The sequence below is a fragment of the Lithobates pipiens genome, unplaced genomic scaffold (genome assembly GCF_037356315.1).
Source record: "Lithobates pipiens isolate NorthernLeopardFrog02 unplaced genomic scaffold, aLitPip1_a1.2 Scaffold_23, whole genome shotgun sequence".
NCBI classification, from domain to species: Eukaryota; Metazoa; Chordata; class Amphibia; order Anura; family Ranidae; genus Lithobates; species Lithobates pipiens.
The window spans coordinates 93,862,609-93,886,147 of NW_027507785.1; the positions used below are offsets into that span (position 1 = coordinate 93,862,609).

Consider the following 23,539-nt stretch of genomic DNA (forward strand, 5'->3'; position numbering starts at 1 on the left):
CTTAGTAAATCTCCTCCCTAGTATTTCTTTATTGAACACCTTGAATGCTGATTGCCAGTCAGGTCTTCTGATCCAACATCAGTATCTGACTTCACAAATGGTTTCTTGATTTCCCACAGACGCTCCACTTTTGGAAAACCTTCCTAGATGAGTGGTAACTCTTACAGCTAAAAAAAAGAGACTGGGGGCTCATCAAAATGTGATTGTCAGGTTTCTACAAACCTTTTCCCTCTCAGTCTCCTTTTTTCCTCCTCCAGTAGTTATGATTGTTACCATTTATCTCCAACAGATGCTTCTACAGCCATTACCAAACCCTTCCATAACAATGAGAGGTAAAATTAGGTAATCCCATCACAGTAAAACCTCATTAAATATGTTTGATTTATTCTGAAAAACATAGCATTATAACTTTGTTGCCACATATACAAAATTAAAACATTTCAATTAACTCATTTATGCTGCAAATATTTCTTTTACTTAAATTAATTTTAGATTATTAGCAAGGCACTAAGAAACAATCAATTCTTTTTGTGTGCTTTCTTTGTTGGAAATTAATATATTTTCCATTTTCATACCCAATTAGGCTTACCTCTTTGTTGTTTCTGTCTGCTTGCACTAAAGTTCCGTTCAGGCAAGGCTCTACATATTGAATATCTTCATTATACTGTTAAAAGAAAAGATAAAGAGGGAGGCAGTGTTATAAGAATTCCTACATAGACATACACATTTCACAATTTTCAGAGACTTTTGCGATACAAATACCAGTTGAATGAGCATCACTTTCTGAGCACAGATTCACAGTGTTGCGTTGTGTTGCTGCACTTTAACACTTTCCATTATGTCATGCTTTTATGTGTGTCTAAGGCACAAGTTTAATATATTGAAAACTACAAGTCATTAGTAGGGATGAGCCGAACACCCCCCGGTTCGGTTCGCACCAGAACTTTCGAACGGACCCCACGTTCGTTACGAACGTTAGAACCCCATTGAAGTCTATGGGACTCGAACGTTCGAAATGGAAAGTGCTAATTTTAACGGCTAATATGCAAGATACTGTCCTAAAAAGGGTTTGGGGACCTGACTCCTGCCTCAGGGGACATGGGTCAATGCAAAAAAAAGTTTTAAAAACGGCTGTTTTGGCGGGAGCACTGATTTTAATGACGATTAAAGTGAAAAAAAAAAGTGAAATATTCCTTTAAATATGGTGCCTGGGGGTTGTCTGTAGTATGCCTGTGAAGTGCCACGTGTTTCCCGTGTTTAGAACAGTCCCTGCACAAAATGACATTAAACGGAAATAACACCATTTAAAACTGCTTGCGGTTTTAATGTTATATCTGGTTCCTGCAATATGGTTGAAAATCATTGAGAAAAATGGCATGGGTAGCCCTCCCTGCCCATTACCAGCTTATTTGGGTCTTGTACGCATATTAAGGGGAACCCTGTACCCATATTAAAAAAAGGAAATGCGTGTGGCCCCCAGGCCCTATATACTCAGAACAGCAGTATACAGGCGGTGCAAACAAGACAGGGACTGTGTAGGTTTGTTGTGTTAAGTTGAATCTGTTTGTAATTTTCAACTGGTACATTTTTAAAGTGTAGCTCCAGTCAAAAAAACTATTTTTAAGCTTTTTGGAAAACATAGGGAAGGGTTATCACCCCTGTATAATTTGTTTTGTCGTCCATCTTTTTTCATCTCACTTGCTGCTGTCTCCTTGCGTTTGCAAGTAGGAGATGTTTGTAAGTTGGATGTTTGAAAGTAGGGGCCTGCCCTATATTATAGCGGTATGTACTGGGTACAGAGCACGCAGACAGCACGCATCTCCTAACACTACTGACTGCAAGCTCTATTATTAAAGATAGATCACTAGCTATATAGGTGAGGTGAATATAGCGGTGTATACTGCGGTCAGGCCACGCAGACAATAACCAGAGAACACCAGAGATAAAGGGGTATATACAGATATATACTGTGCTGTGCTGGAGGCACACACAACTTCCAATAACTCCTGCAGATGGCAATTGGGCTCAAATAGAGAACAGCTATGTAGGTGGATTATAGCGGTATGTACTGGGTACAGAGCACGCAGACAGCACGCACTATCTCCTAACACTACTGACTGCAAGCTCTATTATTAAAGATAGATCACTAGCTATATAGGTGAGGTGAATATAGTGGTGTATACTGCGGTCAGGGCACAGACAATAACCACTACACAACAGCAAGATAGGAAATCAGCCAAAAACGATCGGTGTGTACTGTGTTGAAGGTACACAGAACACCCACTGCTTCAGATGCCAACACACTACACGAGGCCGCCTCAAAGGCGGCCTTATATAGTGTGGGGCGTGCACTACACAGCCTGAGCTATGATTGGCCACAGGCAGGATGCCTGTGGCCAATCATGGCTCTCCTCGCTGCTGGCGCTGTGATTGGCCAAGCATGCGGGGTCACAGTGCATGCTTGGCCAATCATGAGCCAGCAATGCACTGCGCCATCGCAGTGCATTGTGGGCCGTGCGCGCCACACGAATTTTGACGCGAACGGACCAAGAGTTCGGATTTCGCCGAACGGACGAACAGCCAATGTTCGAGTCGAACGTACGTTCGACTCGAACACGAAGCTCATCCCTAGTCATTAGATGTAGGTCTGTATTCGTTTTCTTTTTTTATGCTTTTTTTCCCCTCTATTTTCACCTGTGATCCTGCCAGTTACACAGTTCCTGATTTTAAGGCGAGCGGTCCTCTTTTTTGGTGAGTTGAGGGACACGCCATGGAAATTTTGCACTCTATTTGCCATATAGTTATCTGGTTTTATCTATTTTGACCTTTTGTATTTAAGTTACTATATGTAAAAAATGTCGGTACACTTTTGGGTATATATATATATATATATATATATATATATATATATATATATATATAATATATATATATATATATAGAAAATATGACTATGTTTATATATTTAAAGCGGAGGTCCACCCTAAAGTGGACCTTCCGCTCATCGGAACCCTCCCCCCCTCCGACGCCACAATTGGCACCTTTCAGGGGGGAGGAGGGTGTAGATACCTGTACAGTACAGGTATCTGCACCCACTTCCGGGATAGCTCTCTGCGGAAAGGGGCGTAGATTGTCCCCTTTCCGCAAGTGCCCCGCTGCCTGCTGGGAAACACACAGATCCCAGAGGCAGCGGGGACCGTTCTTATTGCACAGCGCGACTCGCGCATGCGCAGTAGGGAACCGGGAAATGAAGCCGAAAGGCTCCATTTCCTGATTCCCATACCCAAGATGGCGGCGGCAGCACTCAAGAGACGATCTAGAGATCGGCTTCGGGTGCCGACATCGCGGGCGCGCTGGACAGGTAAGTGTCACTATTTTAAAAGTCAGCAGCTGCAGTATTTGTAGCTGCTGGCTTTAAAAAAAAAAAAAAAAAAACGCGGAGTCCCGGTGGACTCCCGCTTTAATATCTTTTAATGTGGTATAGGAATCTTATCAACATTTGTTGTAATGTTGTATGTAAAGACAAATAGATTAACAAGGAGGGGTGATTTGACAAGGCCAACACCTGAAGGAGAGAGACAGTGTTGAGCTGTACAGTCCCAATTTGAGGAGTTTGTTAACAAACTTTTTTTTTGTTTCAGATAAAGTGGAGAGGTATTAGAACATCTGTCAAAGTTGTATTACTGTTTGTGTCTCCTTAGGGAGATTAAACCCGGGTACACACTATTCATTTTGTGTGTAAAATTTCAGCTCCGGTAGGAGCCGCTGTACTAACCATGCAAGGTTAGTTCAGTGATCCCCCTCCCGCTGAGCTATTGTGTTCTGACAGGGGGACAGCCCCCCCCCCCCCATCAGAACACTCTTATCTCTGTCATTGGCTGAGAGCGCTGATCGGACGTTAGTCGGCTGCTGGTTTTCCAGTATGCATGTCCGACGGAAGTTGGACAGACCAACAAACACGCGGAATGAATGTTGGCCTTTTTATCTTTTTTTGAACGGGCCGTTGTCTCCCAACATTCGGCCCATGTGTACCTGGGTTAACCCTCCCTATTTGTTTTGTTTATTGTTATCAGAGTGAAAGTGAAAGAAAATACCACGTTTTAGATTGTCCCATAAACAGTAATAGAGGGGAAGTCTTCCAATGGTGACAACCTAGGATTTCCTCATTTTTCAGGGATTTCCTCCCAATTCCTGTTTTGGCTATGGGACAGGAAGTAAAGGGTAATCTCCCCAATAGGACAAAGATGGCAAAAAACAAACAAACTAACAGGGTTCTAATCCTTCCTTCCTGTGTCAAAAATGAAAATATAGTTTTGACGTTAGCTCTACTTTAAGCACAAGGTTGAGTGGGATTAAGCAGTGAGTCTGTGCTTAAAGTAGAGCTAAAGTCAAAACTATATTTTCATTTTGAAGGCCGAAACATAGCATTGGGTAAATGAAAATCCTTAAATGAATATTGATGAGTAGATTGAGTCCTTGGAAGCACTACACTTGAGCTGAACCCCACTATATATATATATACACACACCATATATATGAACTAAGAGTTTTTAATATGTACTTATGAGAATCTGCAAAATTCTTTATGAGGTTCACATTGAGCTGCACCACTTTGTACAGTGCCCAAGAGAGCTCAGAATAAAACAGTGTGGTCAGCTTCCACTTAAATAAAGTATCTGGGTTGAATTAAACACAAACATAATTTTATACTTTGCAATGAACTATATTACCCTTTTCCAGATCTATTTTTACAGGTGCAGATCAGAATTCACCTAACCAACCTTTTTTTAAAAGTGCACTGCACTAGGGTATTTTTTCTGCTTTATTGTACTAGTTAATTAGAATCTGTTATGTAAAATATGCAATTTTTTACTTAAAAAATTGACTGCAATAGATTGCTTTTAAAATAGAACAGAAGCCTAGAGCAGTGGCTGTCAACTTATGAAGCCCCTTGCACCACCATTGGGCTGCATATAATGTTCAATTTATGTAATGCTTGAGAGGACTGTCAGAAAATGCAGACCTAATAGAGGAAATGAGGGTCATAGAGTGTGGGCTTGGTACATTTTTGGGACTGTAAAACAATAGCAAGTGAATGACCTACTGACCTAGTGCATTGCCACAATACATTTTATTTTGATTAAAAGACAACAATTGTTATGCTCTCATACACACGGTATATATTTAAGCATAGCAAGTGAGATTGATTGCCTTCAGGTGACTACTACTGGCTCTGAAGAAGACGTTTCTCCTTTGAAATGTGTCAGACATCACAGACGCCGCCTGGTCCTCCCACACTACTGATTGACTACAGCAACCATGATATGCTTAAATATACTGTGTTTATGTGAGTATAACAATTGTTGTCTTTTAATCAAAATAAAATTTATCGTGGCAATGCGCTAGGTCGGTGTGCCCTTCTCTTGCTATTGTTTTACTGTCCCAAGGATACCCATTGTCCTGAGGGGGCAGCAAGACCACTGGCACGGAAGAAGAATGTTTAAGCTATACACCTCCAAGCCCACCACCCAAGCGCAGGAGAATATCCTTTGCATGGTACATTTTTCGGCAGGAGATATGCTGCAAAAACAATATGGAACTAGCAACATGTTACATGAGGTTAGTAGAGATGAATGTGTATGTGAATTAATCTGTGCTCACCCAATCACTCATATAAAATACCTAAATAAAAAGGTGAAAAAAATGACGACTAAACACTTGTAAACATAAGTGGATGCTGCTATCTCCTAACAAAATTAAATACTTAATTTCAACATGGAGTAATAAACACAAAAGAGATGTGCAAACTATATAAACACAATATTAAAAAATGATGTGCTATAAATAAATGGTGTACGATAAATGAATCAGAAATGAATAAATCACTAACACATAACTGAGTGATAATATATCAACATCCCAAGTGAATTCTCAAAGGGTTGTGAGTAAAATAAATAACGTGTTACAAAAATATTTATATTAATGTGTCAAAATTGTCCAAACTAAAACCAAGTAACAAGGTGAAAAAACTAGCAAAATAAAAAATCTAATTATGCCGCCTTTAGCACTCTGCAAAACTTGATCAGATGCTTTAAACCTGCAGAGGAGATATACATAAACAAAACCAGATGGCCTCTTACCAAATCTGATGGATCCCAAGTTATAAGGGTCTAACTTGCCTTGTATTAACCATACATGATGCATCGATGCTTGTTACAGGGAAATGCGTCGGTTGGAGAGAATCCCTTGATGTCACCACGCACCAGCTGGTAGCCTGATAGCTTAGCGTTGTGGGCTGTCTATATTTCTGTGCCGTGAATGAGAAAATCTTTGGAATAAACACCTTGACTTACTGCGCTATGAAGTTCTTCATCTTTCTTTTTCAACTTATCAATTAAAACATTTATCAGAGGAGTCATTATATGAAGTTAAAAGGCAAGTATTATGTACATAAGAAATTCACCCTGCCATTTACTACGGAAGAGAGCCAACATGCCCAATTAGCAGATCAGGGGGAAAGATCACAGCTGATCGCTGCTGTTGCTGGAGAATGCTGAATGATTATCCCCTCTTGGTGTTTCCACTGTGGGAGAGCTACTGAGTGATCATTTGGAGCGGATCGGCTGGAAATCATCCCAGTGTAGGGTTGAAACAAGGCAAGTTTGATCCTTATAACATGGGGTCCATCAGATTTGGTAAGAGGCCACCTGGTTCTGTTTATGTATATCGTCTCTCTCTCTGAAGCATCTGATCAAGTTTTGCAAAGTGTGAAATGCGGCATCATTCGATTTTTTATTTTGCTAGTTTTTTCACCTTGTTATTTTGTTTCAGTTTTTTGACACAGCAATATAAATATTTTTGTAACACTTTTTTTATTTTACTCACAACCCTTTGAGAATTCACTTGGGATGTTCATATATTATCACTCAATTATGTGTTAGTGATTTATTTATTTCTGATTCATTTATCATACACCATTTATCTATAGCACATCATTTTTTAATATAGTAGAGATCAATGCTATTATCCCAATTAATGTGCCCATTACAGATTGCTGAGGTCCGAGGGCCACACATCATATACCAAAGGGCCACCTGCATCCCTTGGGCTGCAGGTTTGGCACCAGGGGCTTAGAGCGTAAACTGTGCAACTCGTGCAAGAAACCAAAAAACGTTATAAACATTCTTTATGTGCAGTATTGTATGGATCCATGCTGTCCTGCCTCTATTTCACATTGGAATGTTTGCTCTGTCACATTTTTTTCTGCAGTATACTCTAGCTACTAGTTCTAAGGAATTTCTCTATATCTATACCAATGGATAGTAAAATGAAAGCAAGTTTTTATTGGAAAAAATACAATAAGTGAAAGAAATAAGGGTATGGAATGGTAAAGAAAGTTCTTACAATCTTATGTATTAACCTCCCTGGCGGTATGATTAGTTCTGGTTTTAGGTGCTGAAAGCAGTACAATTATTTTGCATGGAAATTTGGCGTTTTAAATTGTAGTCCTGTAATTCTTAGGAATAACTCTCTTAAATCTGTCCAAACCAGAGTCTAGCAGACATCCCGGGTATGATAAAGTTTATAATATAATAAATAATAATAAAAATTATTCAATAATGTAATAGAGAAAATTGAGTACTGTCCGTGATACTTTTTTTTATTTGCACTAACATACAATTTTTCAGGACAAGCTTTCGGGGTATGTCCCCTTCTTCAAGGTCCAAGCAGTACTGGACATACCCCGAAAGCTTGTCCTGAAAAATTGTATGTTAGTGCAAATAAAAAAAGTATCACGGACAGAACTCAATTTTCTCTGTCACAATTGCACTAATACGGCTACAATCACATTAAGTATCAATAATGCAATCAAATCCAAAAACACTGAAATTTGGTAATTTGCAGAATTGTCGCTGTCATTAGATTTAGTGTTTGATGACGAATTTCCCCACAAATCTCTATCGCTCAATTCTGCAAGTAATTATAATTTATTATCGCTGTTTTCTAGTTGGTCTAAAATCACTTTTGACATAAAGGGACACTTTTTGGTTGCTATGGGCAATCTCCAAATTCCAGGCAGAAAAAAACAGTATTTATAATATAAAAGTGCATGCAGGGCACTGGACAGACCACTAGGGACAAAGGGGGTGTGTCATTTTTTTATACAGTACTGTAATCTGTAAGATTACAGTACTGTGTGTGTTTTTACTTTTTTGAATTTGGCGCCGATCTCCGCTCCCGTGCGCCGTAACGTCGCAGGGAACAGAGCTCGGCAGCATTCGGGCACTGTGTGAATCGAGTGGAGGACAGCTCGATCACACAGTGCGGAGGACATCGCTGGATCCAGGGGACAAGGTAAGTAACTCTCCCTGTATCCAGCAATGCGATCCCGAGTCTGGCTCGGGGGTTACCGCTTATGGTGCTAAAATCCCAACCCGAGGAGGTTAAAATTGCTGTATTCAATCAAAGCTGATCACATTTAAACAAGAAGGTGTAAGTAAATCTGTCCAAAGACAACTTTCTCTTGATAAGGCATCAACCACATTCTAACATCAACATAGCACATCAGAGGTACATGCACATTGTTGACATCTGGATGGCACTATTCTTTGCCCAAGGTCCTCATACACATGACAAGCTGTTTTCTCGTGTGTTGCTCTATGACTCTAAGCAGCCATTCTTGTTAGCTTTAGGACATGTTCACACCAGAATGTAGTGGTATGCAATACATGCATTCTTTTGTACTGAAGCCCATTCAGCCAATTTAACCAATAGAGTCTATTTAACCAATTCAAAATGAATGAGCTGCCAACCTAGTTCCTGCACTAATTTTTTGAGTTCAGTGTAACACACAGAGCATAGGTACGTTTCACGCAGGTAAGTTACAGCAAGTTGTAGATATGCATTAGAGCAGTTAACTTTGCATCGCAATGCACCACAGTGCACATTTACAGCACGGTACTGCGAGCTGCAGAAACAGGCATTATAAAGTGGCTCATGGTGCACATTCCACTGTGAGCAAAGCCTAAAGCCCCATACACATGATCAGAAATTCCCCCAGCAAAAGTCTGATGTGAGCTTTTGGTCGGAAATTCCGACTGTGTGTATGCTCCATCAGACTTTTGCTGGCAGAATTCCCACCAGCAAAAGGATTGAAAGCAGGTTCTCTATTTTTTGGTCGGAAAAAGTTCAGATCGGAAATTCCGATTGTCTGTACAAATTCCGACGCGCAAAAATTCCTATGCTTTCTCAGATGACGCATGCTCGGAAGCATTGAACATCTTTTTCTTGGCTTGTAGTAGTGTTGTACGTCACCGCGTTCTTGACGGTCGAAAGTTCAGAGAACTTTTGTGTGACCGTGTGTATGCAAGCCAAGCTTGAGCGGAATTCCGTCAGAAAAACAATCCAATTTTTTTATGATGGAAAATCCACTCGTGTGTACATGGCATTACTGGAAAAATTGTATTACTATGAATGGGGGTGTTTTTAACTCCATCAGTGCGAGGAGGATTTTACATAACCAAAGACTACTGGTAACAGATAACCGCTGACTGTAAATTATGTCCCTTGTCCTTTTTTTTGTGTTTTAATATTACTTTGGCTGCACTTAGGCTTCAAAGAAAAACCTGTAATGTGAAATTATGAAGGCCGTTAGTGCTGACTTTTCCCTCTGAAAGTGCTAGTTCCTTGGTTACCATGGGGATTTTAGGGGATTCGGTACTTTATGACTCAATGACGAGGAACACGGCTATAGATAAAAAGTTCTAACTACACTCAAACTTTTATTTTTTATGTTTGTTCTAGGTCACTAACTCTTTAAATATAGAAGATGAAGACACAGCAGCCAGCAATGGTAGCCTGTTTGTTTACAGTAGTATGGATCTCCATAGTCCTCTGCAGCTCTCACTGGTTTCCTTCTGCTGACTTTCAAGTCACTGCTATCTCTTGTGATGTCTAAGCCCTTGTACACACGGTCGGAGAATCCGTCGGAATGTGTCCTATCGGACTGTGTCGTCGGATAATCCGACTGTGTGTGGTGTGCATCAGACTGATTCCATCGGAATATCCGTCAGACCCAATTTTCCAACATGTTGGAAATATTTCCCGACCAACTGGGCCGATCGGACATACTCTGATCATGTGTAGAGAATTTTGATCAAATTCCTACATCAAAGCTATTGGCTACTAGCCTGAATGTAGTCCCATCGTAACGAAATTACGTCATCACGTTCTGAAAGATTGGATTTTTCGCGAACTTTGTCCGACCGTGTGTATGCAACAGTTTCGGACAAGATCCAACGGACAAAATCCGACGGGCAAAATCCGACGGATTTGGTTGTGGAAATCTCCGACCGTGTGTACAGGGGCTAAGGGTCATCAAGAGTAAGTAGTAAAGGCTGCGGGGGACCATTGGGATCAACACTCCCAAAGAAAAATGTTGGCTATCATTGCTGACTGATAGCTTTTTTTTTTCCTGCATTTGTTAACACTGGATTAACCTGCCTTTTAAAACTGTTCCAAGCAGAAAACCACAGTATCTGGTATTTGCTTGTCTGAGTCATTTTAAGAACAACCAAAATTCCTAAGCCATGAAGAAGGGTGAGACTGTTTGTTCTCGAAACACATTGGAGTTTTTCTGCTATGAACCAATTTTATCTTCATTCTCCCAATCAACGTTGACTATTTTTAATCATTATGTTTCTAGCATTAGTAAATAAATAGGAAAGTATATTATATGTACATGTATTAAACTTTGTTACATTTCTTCAATTACTTCCTGATTTATAAGTCTAGCCCAGGGGTCTCCAAACTTTATAACAAAGGGCCAGTTTACTGTCCTTCAGATTTTAGGATGGCCGGACTGTTGCCAGTGGGAGTAGAAATGGTAGTGATATCAGTGGGAAATAATAATATCCCATTATTTGTTTCAGTGAAAGTAATTGCACCCCATTATTGGTGTAAGTGGGAGGAATTGTGCCCACGTCAATTGTTGTTATTGGGCCCCATTGTTGGTGTCATTGAGAGGAAATGTGTCTGATTGTTGGTGTCATTGGGAGGAAATGTACCCCCTTCATTGGTGGGGAATTGAGGGCAATTATGCCCCATTGTTGGTATCAGTGGATGAAATAGTGCTCCAAGGGTCGGATAAAAACAAGCAAAGGGGCACATCTGGTCTTAAAAAAATGATGTTAAGGTGGCAATTCTGCCTAGTATATATTAGTACAGTATATATGTATTTTCTCTGGTAATCCCTTTACTTTGGGATGCTGCCATTGCATTGTCGGTAACAATCCTAAATCTGATAATAATGTTAATTACACAGTTCATGTAACTGTTTAGTTACCTTAATTATCCAGATAACTAATTGATATAACCTAAAGACTATCTTTCATGTAAATGATAAATACTGGCTTTGTTAAAGAAATATAATAAATTAAAAAGATATGGAATTTTCATTGTAATTATGTCTCACAATAATAAGACTCTAACTAATTATGCACTGAGTAATTAAAGATTAATAAGAGAGATATTTGAGCAAATGGGACACTTTAAGTATCTCTAGAGCTAATAGTTTATGTGGAAAGGGGTTTATTTGCATAAAATACTTGTGGTGGGAAATAATCATGAAAATTGATAACATACGTGCTGAGTTTCCTCAGCTACAAGATGCTGTACTGTATTTCTGGGTTCAATTATCCAATGTAAGATCTTCATTAAACATGGCCTGACTATGTTTGAGTACACTTCCTTAGTAAGCTCTAATTTCCTTCTGCACTGAAAAAGCATACCGGTAGCCTAAAGTGTGTGCAAACGTCTTTTATTTGCTCCCTTTTGGTCTATTAAATACATCACTGAAACTATTTTGTTATCTGTATCACAAGAACAATGACGATTGACGATGGGAACATTTTTTTTTTTATTAAAGAACTTGTCAAACACACTTGTATGTTTGTTTTTTTAAACGTTGCATTTTTTTTCTGAATGAAAGGGGGTACTATGTACCCTTTGCTCATTTACATGGCAGGGCTGGTATATAGGTGCCCCCTTATGGCTAAAGCAGGCTTTTAGATTCTGATAAGTCTCCCACCAGCAGACCCCCACAACCACCAGGCCACAGTTGTAGAGAAAAGGCTCTTGTCCACATCATCGTGGGGGCAAGGTACCCCCCATTTCGAGGGCATGTGGCTTAGTATGGTTTGGGAGGGTTGCACACTTATCCTCCCCTTTCTGGGCTAGCCAAGCTGCATGCTCAGATGAGGGTCTGGTGTGGATTTTTAGTGGGAACCTCATGCTTTTGCTTCACTTGATTGGGGTTACCCCTTAAAATCCATACCCATTAGTATCTATATCAGACCCTCATCTAAGATAAAAGGACAAAAAGAACAACGCTGGGGGGTGTCATTTTTTCTTTGTGCAACCAGTCCTATGAAGTAATGCTACTCTGCAGTCAAATTAGATAAATTGACAGCTCAGCTTTTTTAGGTTTCTCTCAGTCTCTGGTTACAGCTAGCTTCTGTTTGCTGCAAATAGTTGTTGCTGGTGCCTCTGGCAATATAAAATGAGAGCTGCACTAACCAGAGCTAGAGATATTTATCTCTCCCTGGCACACCACTAGGAGGTGCAGGCTTGAAGAAGGTATAAATATTTAGGGAGTGACCTTGGGAAGTCCATGTTCTCCCTTGGGCCTCCTTAGAGGGTTACCATGTGACTAGGCATAGACCTGGGTTTGAGTAGCCTGGGGTTTGATGAAACATGGAGAAGCTCCAGATGTTTTGAGGGGCCAGAGAAGCTTGGCATTGGAAGCCTGGAGCTCACTGGAATGTTTTAAGGTCAAGAGCTACAGTCACCGGGTGCTGGCTTAACGGTTCTCCATCTGTGAAGAATGTAAGTACTTTCCCTTGGGGTCTCACTAGATTTTGGGCGCCAGGATGGGGTTAATTTAGTAAATGTCAGTTTTGCTGTAGTAGGTTGTATAGAGTGCACAAATGCGCCAATTCACTGGCAGGTTCAAGGCATCCCCCAGGCATGCTGTTTAAAGGAAGTTTGCTTTTCTAATGTTTTAAATTAAACATTTATAAAAATGTTGCTTCCTGCCAAACAGAGTGTTTCTAAGTATTTATTTATTTTGCCTAGGGAACCCAAGTTCCACAGGGCAGTGGCCAGGTCCCCCATTTGTTTGTTTTTAACATTCAGCTTCCATTGACTTTCACGGGTTGGATTTGGCACCTATACTTTAGTATTGTTTGCTGAACTTGCCTCAGAATGATCCCAGGTACTTTTGGCTCATCACTACTAGACAGGTTCATGAAGCTACTGCCACTGAGAGTAACATCTCAAGTGTGGATATATATCCCAGATAGCAAGGATAACTTGCCACAAATTTGTGGCAGTGTTGAATTGTAAGTCTTGTTAACTTGCTGCATATTTTACTAGCAGGTTGTAAGCAACTTGAAGCAAAAGTTCTAGTTGACACTTTTCCAAATTCAGCCACAGTGACCCCTGTGGTGGGATGACTGTTGCACAACATAACTGAACCAGAAGTTGCAACAGACTTGCATAATGTTGCAAAGAAAGTTGATCTGGAGTCATGCTGACTTGCTGCAATTGTACAACAAACTTGTGAAGCCTGGCAAGTCTAGTGATTGCTTAGCAAGTCATTTTGAAACTTGCAGCTCATTTACTTGCTATCTGGGATGATGCTTCATTCCAGATAAACTTTTGTGCACTGTAACTATTACTACTACCAGTGGTGGCTGGTGCTCCATTTTTTTGGGGGGGCTACAAACAAATCACTCGCCACCCCCCAGTTGGTTGGTCCGTCAGTGAAACTGAAACTAAACCCCCCCCTGCTAGCTTGTCCACCCACCAGCCCCGCACTTACCCCATCTAGGTGCGTCTCCTCAGTGGATTTCCCCTGTGTCTCCTCCTCTGCGGCCAATACTGTTGCTTCTCCTCTGGACCAGTCGGGTCTTAAGGCCCACTTCCAAATTGACCAGGAGGGCAATCAGGAAGACAATAGCGAATATCAGTTGCTCTGGGAGCCCACCTTTTTTGAAGCCAATTAGAGCCTCATGCGTTCGGCAGCCTGCATGTAGATTAGGGCTGGGCGCAAGGACTAGGGGGGCGGTGCCCAGGGCTGGACTGGGACAAAAATGTGGCCCTGGACTTCATCCAGACCAGCCCACTTTCATTTTGCAAACAAGCACAAAAACAGTATATAAAACTATACGTAATTGTGCAAAAAAACATAAGTAGCAAAACATAAGGATTCCTCACTAACCTCTTTTATTATTTCACTTATTCTCCTCTGTATTTTTCTCATCTTTCTCACATCACTGCGTGAAGTTGAGGGCAAGCCCTGCAGCCACTACTTTGTCACTGAAACCGGCCCACGGAGCCATCGGCCCACCGGGAAACTCCCTGTAGTCTCAATGGCCAGTACATGCCTGGCGGCGCCCCTGTTCCTCTAATGGAGCGGCCCAACTGACTAATACTTCTGCTATTAAGGGCTATTCCATTATCCTGATGATTGATACATGATCTGCTGTTTCTATAATGCCTTAAAGAACCTATCATATGCACCTTGCAAATGAATAACTCACTGCGCCTACTCTAAAACGAGTTAGTTATCTTGAAGACTCTACAGTATTCCCGTGCTCGGTTGCTTGCCTGTGGCTGTACAATTTCAATCAAGTTGGCAAACCAAATTTTATTTTGTAAAGAAAGGGCACTACTATACTGGGCAAGGATCCCTTTACTCTACAATTAGTGAATCGTTTTATCACAACAGCTCTGGTTGCCACTATGCTACCAGTGTTGAAATTTCCACCACTCAGCAACACTGCACTGGTCTGTGCAAGGAACTTTGTACATACAATTAAAATGTGATTAGATGTGAAACCAGTGTGTCAGAAATTGAGACACTTACCCTGTATAAGAGAAGCTGTCTCACTAGAGCTAAAAAAGTTATTGAAACAAGCTTGTCTTGCGTCCAGCACATGTATGGGACATTCTACAAAGAAATTGCCAAACTGAGACCTGACATTAAAGTGTTATTAGACCCACAAGCAAACATGTAGTATTATATCTACAGCTTTACAAATCTTAGATGTGATGGCTGCAATTGTTTTTTTTTTTTAGACTTTCTTTCTTTAATGTTCACCTGCTGAGTCTGTTGTTTTTTAAAAGAACAAGCTCGCCAGTAAAATGTATCAGTTACAGAGATGAATTTACTACAGGTAGACTCCAATCAAGAAGTAGAACCATCCCAGCAATGATCAAGATAAATAGGAGGCATCTGAGCTAAATTTCAAGTGTTGTTGCAAAGGTCTAAGTACTTATACCAGTGTGATATTTCAGTTTTTGCTTTTTAATAAATTCACAGGCACTTCTAAATTTCTGTTTTCACTTTGACATTATGGGGTACTGAGTGTAGAATAATGAGAAGAAAAAAATGAATTTAAACAACTGTAGTATACTGCTGCAACATTGCAAAAATGCAAAAAAAGTGAAGGGGTGTCTGAATACTTTATAAGTTCAGATATATATATATATATAAATATATATGGGTGGCACTAGAGGGGAACCAGTTTTATCAGAGAAAGCATTCTTTGCAATAGACCAATACTATTTATGGAAACTATGCTGCAAAAGGGCCCTATTGGAGTTAGGGGCCTATTGACATTATATTTGGACCAAGTTGGTCCTGTAGTTTTCACAGTCTGCTTACCGTTGCATGTTAGGCAGGCCATAGATGGTGTGAATGTCTTTCCTGCAACCCATAGAAATTCACATGATTCCCCCATCAACACAGCCAGTGCTGACAGGGGAATCCCTTCTGCTGATACATTATTCTCCCGGTGAGGAAGGTGGGGTAAACTACCCCCGCTGGGAGAAGACAGTGATTGTCGCTAGCGGCTACAGCATCCGCTAGCAATAATCAGAAGTGAAACCGGCAGGCTGGTTGCACCCAAGTTGATTGATCGATCAACTTGGCACATTCAGCCTGCCCACACACGATTCAAATCTTGAGCAGTTTAGCAGGAACCATCTATGTTCTGCCTTAGACTATGGGAAGGCTCAAAAAAGGCTATCCGTCTTTAACTACCGTATATACTCGAGTATAAGCCGAGATTTTCAGCCTCTTTTTTGAGGCTGAAAGTGCCCCCCTCGGCTTATACTCGAGTCATCGCTGTCTGCCCGCTCGATCAGCGTGTCGAGCAGACAGACAGCGGCCATTCTATTCAAAAGCCGCGCCTCCGGCTCCGCCTTCGCCTGTGATAGGCGGAACACTGAATTTCCCAGCAGCCTGTGTTCCGCCTATCACGGACATCGTATCATCCTCGTACTACGGACGAGGATGATACGACGTCTGTGATAGGCGGAACACAGGCTGCTGGGAAATTCAGTGTTCCGCCTATCACAGGCGAAGGCGGCGGCGCAGCTTTTGAACTTTACAATGGCCGCCGACGAAGAGGGCACGGGACGGAGGCAAGGGAAGGCACGGCACGGGACGGGACGGGACGGCGGCGGCAAGGCACGGCACGACACGGGACGGATGCAAGGAGGCAAGTCACGGCACGGGACGGAGGCAAGGAGGCAAGGCACGGGACGGAGGCTCGGGACAAAGGTAGGCTGGACACACACACACACACACACACACACACACACACACACACACACACGGATGGAGACACACACAGGGATGGATGGATGGATGGATGGAGACACACACACACACAGGGATGGATGGATGGATGGATGGAGACACACACACACAGGGATGGATGGATGGATGGATGGAGACACACACACACAGGGATGGATGGATGGATGGACACACACACACACAGGGATGGATGGACGGACACACAGGGATGGACGGACACACAGGGATGGACGGACACACACACAGGGATGGACAGGCATGTCTCACCCTCGGCTTATACACGAGTCAATAAGTTTGCCAGTTTTTTTGGGGGTAAATTGGGGGCCTCGGCTTATATTCGGGTCGGCCTATACTCGAGTATATACGGTATATGTCTGTTTTGGGCTGTTGAATTGGGAGTCCCAGAAAGTGTTCTGACACAGAGGCCATTTGAAGACTATGTTCATTATTGGAACGATGCTTCCCTCAGACATGGGTACTGTGTAGGACAGTGTAGGACAGGGAAACACTAGATGTGTGTGTCCAGGCCTGTCTGCGCTTGAGCACACAATGTTTTGTACATAGTGGAGGTCTGCCCAAAAGACTGTCAGGAGAGATTCCCTGTGACTCAAACTGACAGGGGTTAGACTAGGTCTCTCTGGCCTTCTAGGATTGAAGACCCCCACAGATGGCTCCAATTTCAGTAGAATTTCTTGCTGAATTGACCAAAATCCATGCCATGGGTAGCCCTGCAAGCACCATCCAGATTGATAGAAGTCAGTGTACAGAGGCTCCATTGTATTCAAGCAGCGGCCGGTGCTGTGACTATCTGAATACAATAGCTGGTGGTGGAGATTCCTCCATCCACATTCAACTCAATTGAATTTCTCACGTTCAGCCTAAGGCCGCGTACACACGCGGGGACTGTTCGCCCAACTTTGTCCGTCAAACAGTTTCGGCAAACAGTCCGCTCAAAATTAGCATGGACGGACATGGCCACACACGACGAACGAACAGTTTGCTGAAACCGTGCGCGATGACGTGAACGGCACGTACGACGGGACGAAAAATACGACGTCCTATACACTGCATTATAACTTTCGGCGTGTAAATCCTTTCTGAGCATGCGCGGAACTTAGTTTGACGAACAAGCCTACACACGAGGGGACTGTTCGCTGAAACAAAGTTTCAGCGGACAGTTTTTCGGAATTTCCGAAAAACCTTGTTCAGCGGACTGTTCGCTGAAACTGTCCGCTGAAAGCCCACACACGGGCGGACTGTCCGCCGAAACACTGTTCAGCGGACAAAGTTGGGCGAACAGTCCCCGCGTGTGTACGCGGCCTCAGGTCTGAATAAGAGGAAACTGTGCTGTGTATAGTTGCCCTGAGAGAAAACCAGCCAACAGCTTAAAGAGAGCCAGGCAGAGAGTTGGTCTGGAAGACCTGCCTGTTAGTAAAGAGACAGCAAGAAACATAGTCATAAGGAAAAGCTTTGAGCTTGATGTATATTTGAAAAATATACCCTTCCATGGGAAACTACAATATTTTTGTGCTGTCTTGAGACAGAAAAATTGGTCAGAAAGCTCTGAAATGCTTCTTGGTGAGTAGACTGACATCTTGATATGCCCTGCATTTGATGCTGATCCTTACAATATACAGTGCCTTGAAAATGTATTCACACCCCTTGACATTTTCCACATTTTGTCATGTTACAACCAAAAATGTAAATGTATTTTATTGGGATTTTATGTGATAGACCAACACAAAGTGGCACGTAATTTTGAAGTGGAAGGAAAACGATAAATGTTTTTTTAAATGCTATACAAATAAATATCTGAAAAGTGTGGCCTGCATTTGTAGTCACCCCCTTTACTCTGATACCCCTAACTAAAATCTAGTGGAACCAAATGCCTTCAGAAGTCACCGAATTAGTAAATAGAGTTCACCTGTGTGTAAATTGCAGCTGTTCTGTGAAGCCCTCAGAGGTTTGTTAGAGAACCTTAGTGTACAAACAGCATAATGAAGGCCAAGGAAGACACCAGACAGGTCAGGGATTGTGGGGAAGTTTAAAGCAGGCTTAGGTTATAAAAATAATATTCCAAGCTTTGAACATCTCATGGAGCACTGTTCAATCCATCAAAAATGGAAAGCGTATGGCACAAGTTCAAACCTACCAAGACATGGCCGTCCACCTAAACTGACAGGCCGGGCAGGGAGAGCATTAATCTGAGCAGCAGCCAAGAGGCCCATGGTAACTCTGCAGGAGCTGCAGAGATCCAGAGCTCAGGTGGGGAAATCTGTCCATAGGACAACTATTAGTCGTGCACTCCTCAAATCTGGCCTTTAAAGAAAAGTGGCAAAAAGAAAACCGTTGTTGAAAGAAAGCCATAAGAAGTCCTGTTTACAGCTTGTAAGAAGCCATGTGAGTGACATTGCAAACATGTGGAAGAAGGTGCTCTGGTCAGATGAGACCAAAATTTTACTTTTTGGCCTAAAAACAAAATGTTATGTGTGGCTGAAAACCAGCACTGAACAACACCCTGAACACACCATCCACACTGTGAAACATGGTGGTGGCATCATCATGCTTTTCTTCAGCAGGGACAGGGAAGCTGGTCAGTGTTGATGGGAAGATGGATGAAGCCAAAGACAGGGCAATTTTATGCCCCCGTACACACGGTTGGATATTCCGACTGAAAATGTTTGATGGGAGCTTGTTGTCAGAAATTCAGATCATGTGTAGGCTCCATCGGACATTTAGAATTTCCAACACACAAAATTTGTGATCTAGATCTCAAATTTTCCAACAAAATCCATTGTTGGAAATTCTGATCGTGTGTACACAATTCTGACACACAAAGTTCCACGCATCCTCGGAATCAAGCAGAAGACCAGCACTGGCTATTGAACTTCAATGTTCTCGACTCTCCATACATCACCGTGTTCTTGACGTTCAGAATTTCAGACAAGACAGTGTGTATGCAAGACAAGTTTGAGCCAACATCTGTCAGAAAAAAAACATGGATTTTGCTGTCAGAAAATCCTATCGTGTGTACAGGGCAATAGAGTCTGCAAAAGACTTGAGACTGGGGCAGAAGTTCGCCTTCCAGCAGGACAACGACCCTAAACATACAGCCAGAGCTACAATGGAATGGTTTAAATCAAAGCATATTCATGTGTTAGAATAGCCCAGTCAAAGTCCAGACCTAAATCTAATTGAGAATCTGTGGAAAGACTTAAAAATTGCTCTCCATTGAAACTAGCAGAGCTTTAGCTATTTTGCAAATGAAAAAATCGGAAAAAATGTCACTCTCTAGATGTGCAAAGCCCCAAAAAGACTTGCAGCTGTAATTGCAGCGAAAGGTGGTTCTACAAAATATTGACTCGGGGGGGTCTAAATACAATTGCACGCCACACTTTTCAGATATTTATTTGTAAAAAATTTGGAAAACTGTTTATTATTTTCCTTCCACTTCACAATTCTGTGCCACTTTGTTTTGGTCTAGCACAGTGGTCTCCAAACTGCGGCCCGAGGGCCAGATGTGGCCCTCTGCTTGCCTTTTTCCAGCCCTTGGGGCACTATTCCTCCCACTAATACAAGACACTATTCTACCACCTGACACCAACAGTGGGGCACCATTTCTCCCACTGACACCAAAAATGGGGGTGCTCTTCCTCCCTAAGATACCAAGGACTGGGCACTATTCCTCCTCCTAATACCAATTGTAGCAATGCTTACTCCCAATGATGCCAGGAAAATTTCCACTTTGGCTGGCCATAGTCTGGCCCTCCTAGAGTCTGAAGGACAATAAACAGGCCCTTTGTTTAGAATGTTTGGAGACAATCACAATAAAATACATTTACGTTTTTGGTTGTAACATGACAAAATGTGGAAAATGTCAAGGGGTATGAATACTTTTTCAAGGCACTGTATACATAACATATTTATTGAAACTGAACTTTTCCTTGAAGTACAAATGTACAGAAAACTCATCTTAACTTTAATTTGTTTCTTGCTTTACCTGCTGTTTTCTATGTCTTTTTCCAATAATACACGAACAGTAACAATCCCTGAAATAGCCTGAAATAGCTATGAGTATTGTTCTTTGTGATGCCTACTAGGGCACTTGTCAATGGGACCTTTGAAAGGAGTACAAGAGTTCAACTTATCACTTAAATTAATATTGACTGAATGCAGAAATGAATGCATTTGAAGAGCTGACATCGCTCAGCGGACTCCTGCAGGTGTCCAGACGCGTCCACTTAAAAGGTTGCACAAGAGAAGGATGTTAAAAGAAGACAGCAGAGGAACAAAGGCAACATACAGCAATTATGTTGAAGAAGTCATCATCTCCAAGGGTGTCCAGAATAGAGGATACAGTCTGCTTTGCAATTGTTAGACGAAGGCCTTTCATGCTCCCACTGACATCAACTAAAATCACTACATCTTTCGGAGAGGTAGCTGCTTGAATATACCTGCATTAAGAAATAACAGACAGAAGTAAACACAGTTAGTTATTTTTTATTCTTATTTTTTATGGAGGAACACATTTGCTGTACAATAGCAGCCCCGTAAAGGGGTCTTGCAAGGCAACTTACCATTTTCGGTTTCTGCAGTCAAATGCGATAACTCCATTTTCATCTGGCTCCCATTTAATACCTAGACAAAAGAAAGCAGAAGGTATTTTTTTTTAACTATAATAGAAAATTATATTATAAATCACTCCACATCAATACAAGTCAGAACACGACCTTGATCAGGGTTATATTTCACTTTTAAGGAACTACAAACATATGTAATTAAATGTATGTTGTTAAATGCAACAGTTTACATATCAGAATTTATCCTGGTATTGGCAGTTCCAGTACAACAGGGCTAGAGTGGGAGAGGAAGAAGCAGTGCAAGGAAACAATCTGTTTATTTTCTGACTAAGAGCAAGCTGATAGGAGGAAAAAGCAGAGTGACAGAGGGGTGAGCTGATCATTGTTCTGCTTATCTTCTCACTGTCCAGGCACAGGCAAAATGTTGTGGGTTAAATTTTGTTTAGTAGGTGCAATCTAGTGGAAGGATGACAATGCTGTCCAAAGGTCCCCCCAGTGTTCCTTCATCCAGATTGGGGGCATTGTAATACAGGATGTGTGCTACTGACCAGATCCTCTGGTAAAAACAGAGGGGGAAAAAGTCTAAAAAAAAGAAAATTAATGCAGTCACCACATCGAATGATTGGTAAGCTGCAATATATTACATTTATGATTTTGGGTTTAATGTCGGTTTTAAGGTTGGAAATTGAGCAACGTAAAACAAAACAATATAAAGTTGGCGCACAAATGACTGGACTCTTTAAGAGCGCTTGGCTATCTCGTGGGATGTTCGCTTATTTAAATAAATGTCCTGTAGATGGTCTCAATGTGCGGCTGTTAACCCATTATGGACTTGGCAAAAAATGGATGCAGCAGAAAAAACGATCAAAAACAGCGCATCAAAGGGACTAGTAGATTGATGCCTTTATCTTTCTGGTTGCTGTATGCCGCTCCAGCTTTGACAAAGCGCAGGAGCGCGAAACATGTAAGCAGGAGAGTCGGCATAGCAACCTTCCCCTTCACAGCCTTCCACGTGACAAGCCTCTCATGTGATCCACAGCCGCTCGGACAAGCGGCGCTGCAAGCAGTGCAGCGTTCTCTAAGCTGCCTATGTGTACAGCTGATATCATCTGGTGACTAAGCTTGATCCTTACCACCCAGCGTGCAGCATTACACCTCTGCCTCCAAGCCGAACGCTTCAGATGGAGCTGAAATAAACACCTCCCCCTCGGTCATCAGACTGGACTCATCAGCTCTGCAGTCCATTGAACACCTATGAAGTGAGTGTCCCTAGGAACGTTGTTCCATTCGTTTACACTGACTTTTCATACAACGCTCTGGGTTCTTTCAGATGATTGATTGCATTCATTAGGCATTCGATAGCTGTACACATTGGTCTTTGGTTTTCACCTTTCCAAAGTTTTAATTGAGAGATCTGAGGAGCTTTTCATTATCAAACATCTGTCCGTTTTATGATTGGTGCTTTTTATGTGTTTTAGATCCTGCAGGGATCAGATGTCTGTGTTCATTGTTTACATTTAATAAATGACATTTTAAAGTCTTTTTCACATCAATCTACTAGTCCCTTTGATGCGCTGTTTTTGATCGGTTTTTTTTTGGAAATTGAGCAAACCTGCTTGTTTAACCACTCGAGACCCGCGCTATAGCCGAATGACGGCTACAGAGCGGACCTCGTTTGCCGGAACTACGTCTATTGACGTCGTCCCATGCACGAGCGGCCTGCGCGCCCCCTGAGGGGCGTGCGCGGCACGCTCTGTGATCGGCGAGTCTATGAGACTCGCCTGATCACCGATACGAGCAAGGGGTCGATCCCGACCCCTTATCACGTGATCAGCTGTCAGCTAATGACAGCTGATCATGTGATACAACGGAGCCGGTAATCGGCTATTATTCCTCCTCGCGCTGTCAGCAAAAAAAAGAGCCGATCACCGGCGACCGTGATCGGGACATCAGTCCCGATCACGGCCAGCCCTGCCAGTGCCCACCTGCCCCCTGCCAGTGCCACCTCATTAAAAAATAAGTGCCCCCCGTCAGTGCCACCCAGCAGTGCCCATAGTGCCACCCAGCAGTGCCCACAGTGCCACCCAGCAGTGCCCACAATCTGTCTCAACAAAGGTGCTGCACCCCAGTTCCACATATCCATGCCCATCAGTGTCATCTACCAGTGCCCATCAGTGCCCATCAGTGCCGCCCATCAGTGCCCAGCAGTGCCACCTATCAGTGCCCCTTAGTGCCACCCATCCGTGCCACCCATCTGTGCCACCCATCCGTGCCATCTTATCTGTGCCCA

The 23,539-nt window shown here is 42.3% G+C and overlaps 1 protein-coding gene across 2 annotated transcripts in view; it reads right to left on the reverse strand.

Annotated features, from left to right (window-relative positions):
* The window catches only part of CACNA2D3 (calcium voltage-gated channel auxiliary subunit alpha2delta 3), a 1,440,485-nt gene that overhangs the window by 769,435 nt on the left and 647,511 nt on the right, over positions 1 to 23,539 (reverse strand). For both annotated transcript variants that reach the window (XM_077452052.1, XM_077452053.1), the window contains exons 7-9: positions 21,247 to 21,307; positions 20,973 to 21,123; positions 590 to 664 (exon numbers count right to left, since the gene is read on the reverse strand). In XM_077452052.1, the coding sequence (XP_077308178.1) occupies positions 590 to 664; positions 20,973 to 21,123; positions 21,247 to 21,307 (287 nt within the window). The remainder of the gene's footprint in view (positions 1 to 589; positions 665 to 20,972; positions 21,124 to 21,246; positions 21,308 to 23,539) is intronic.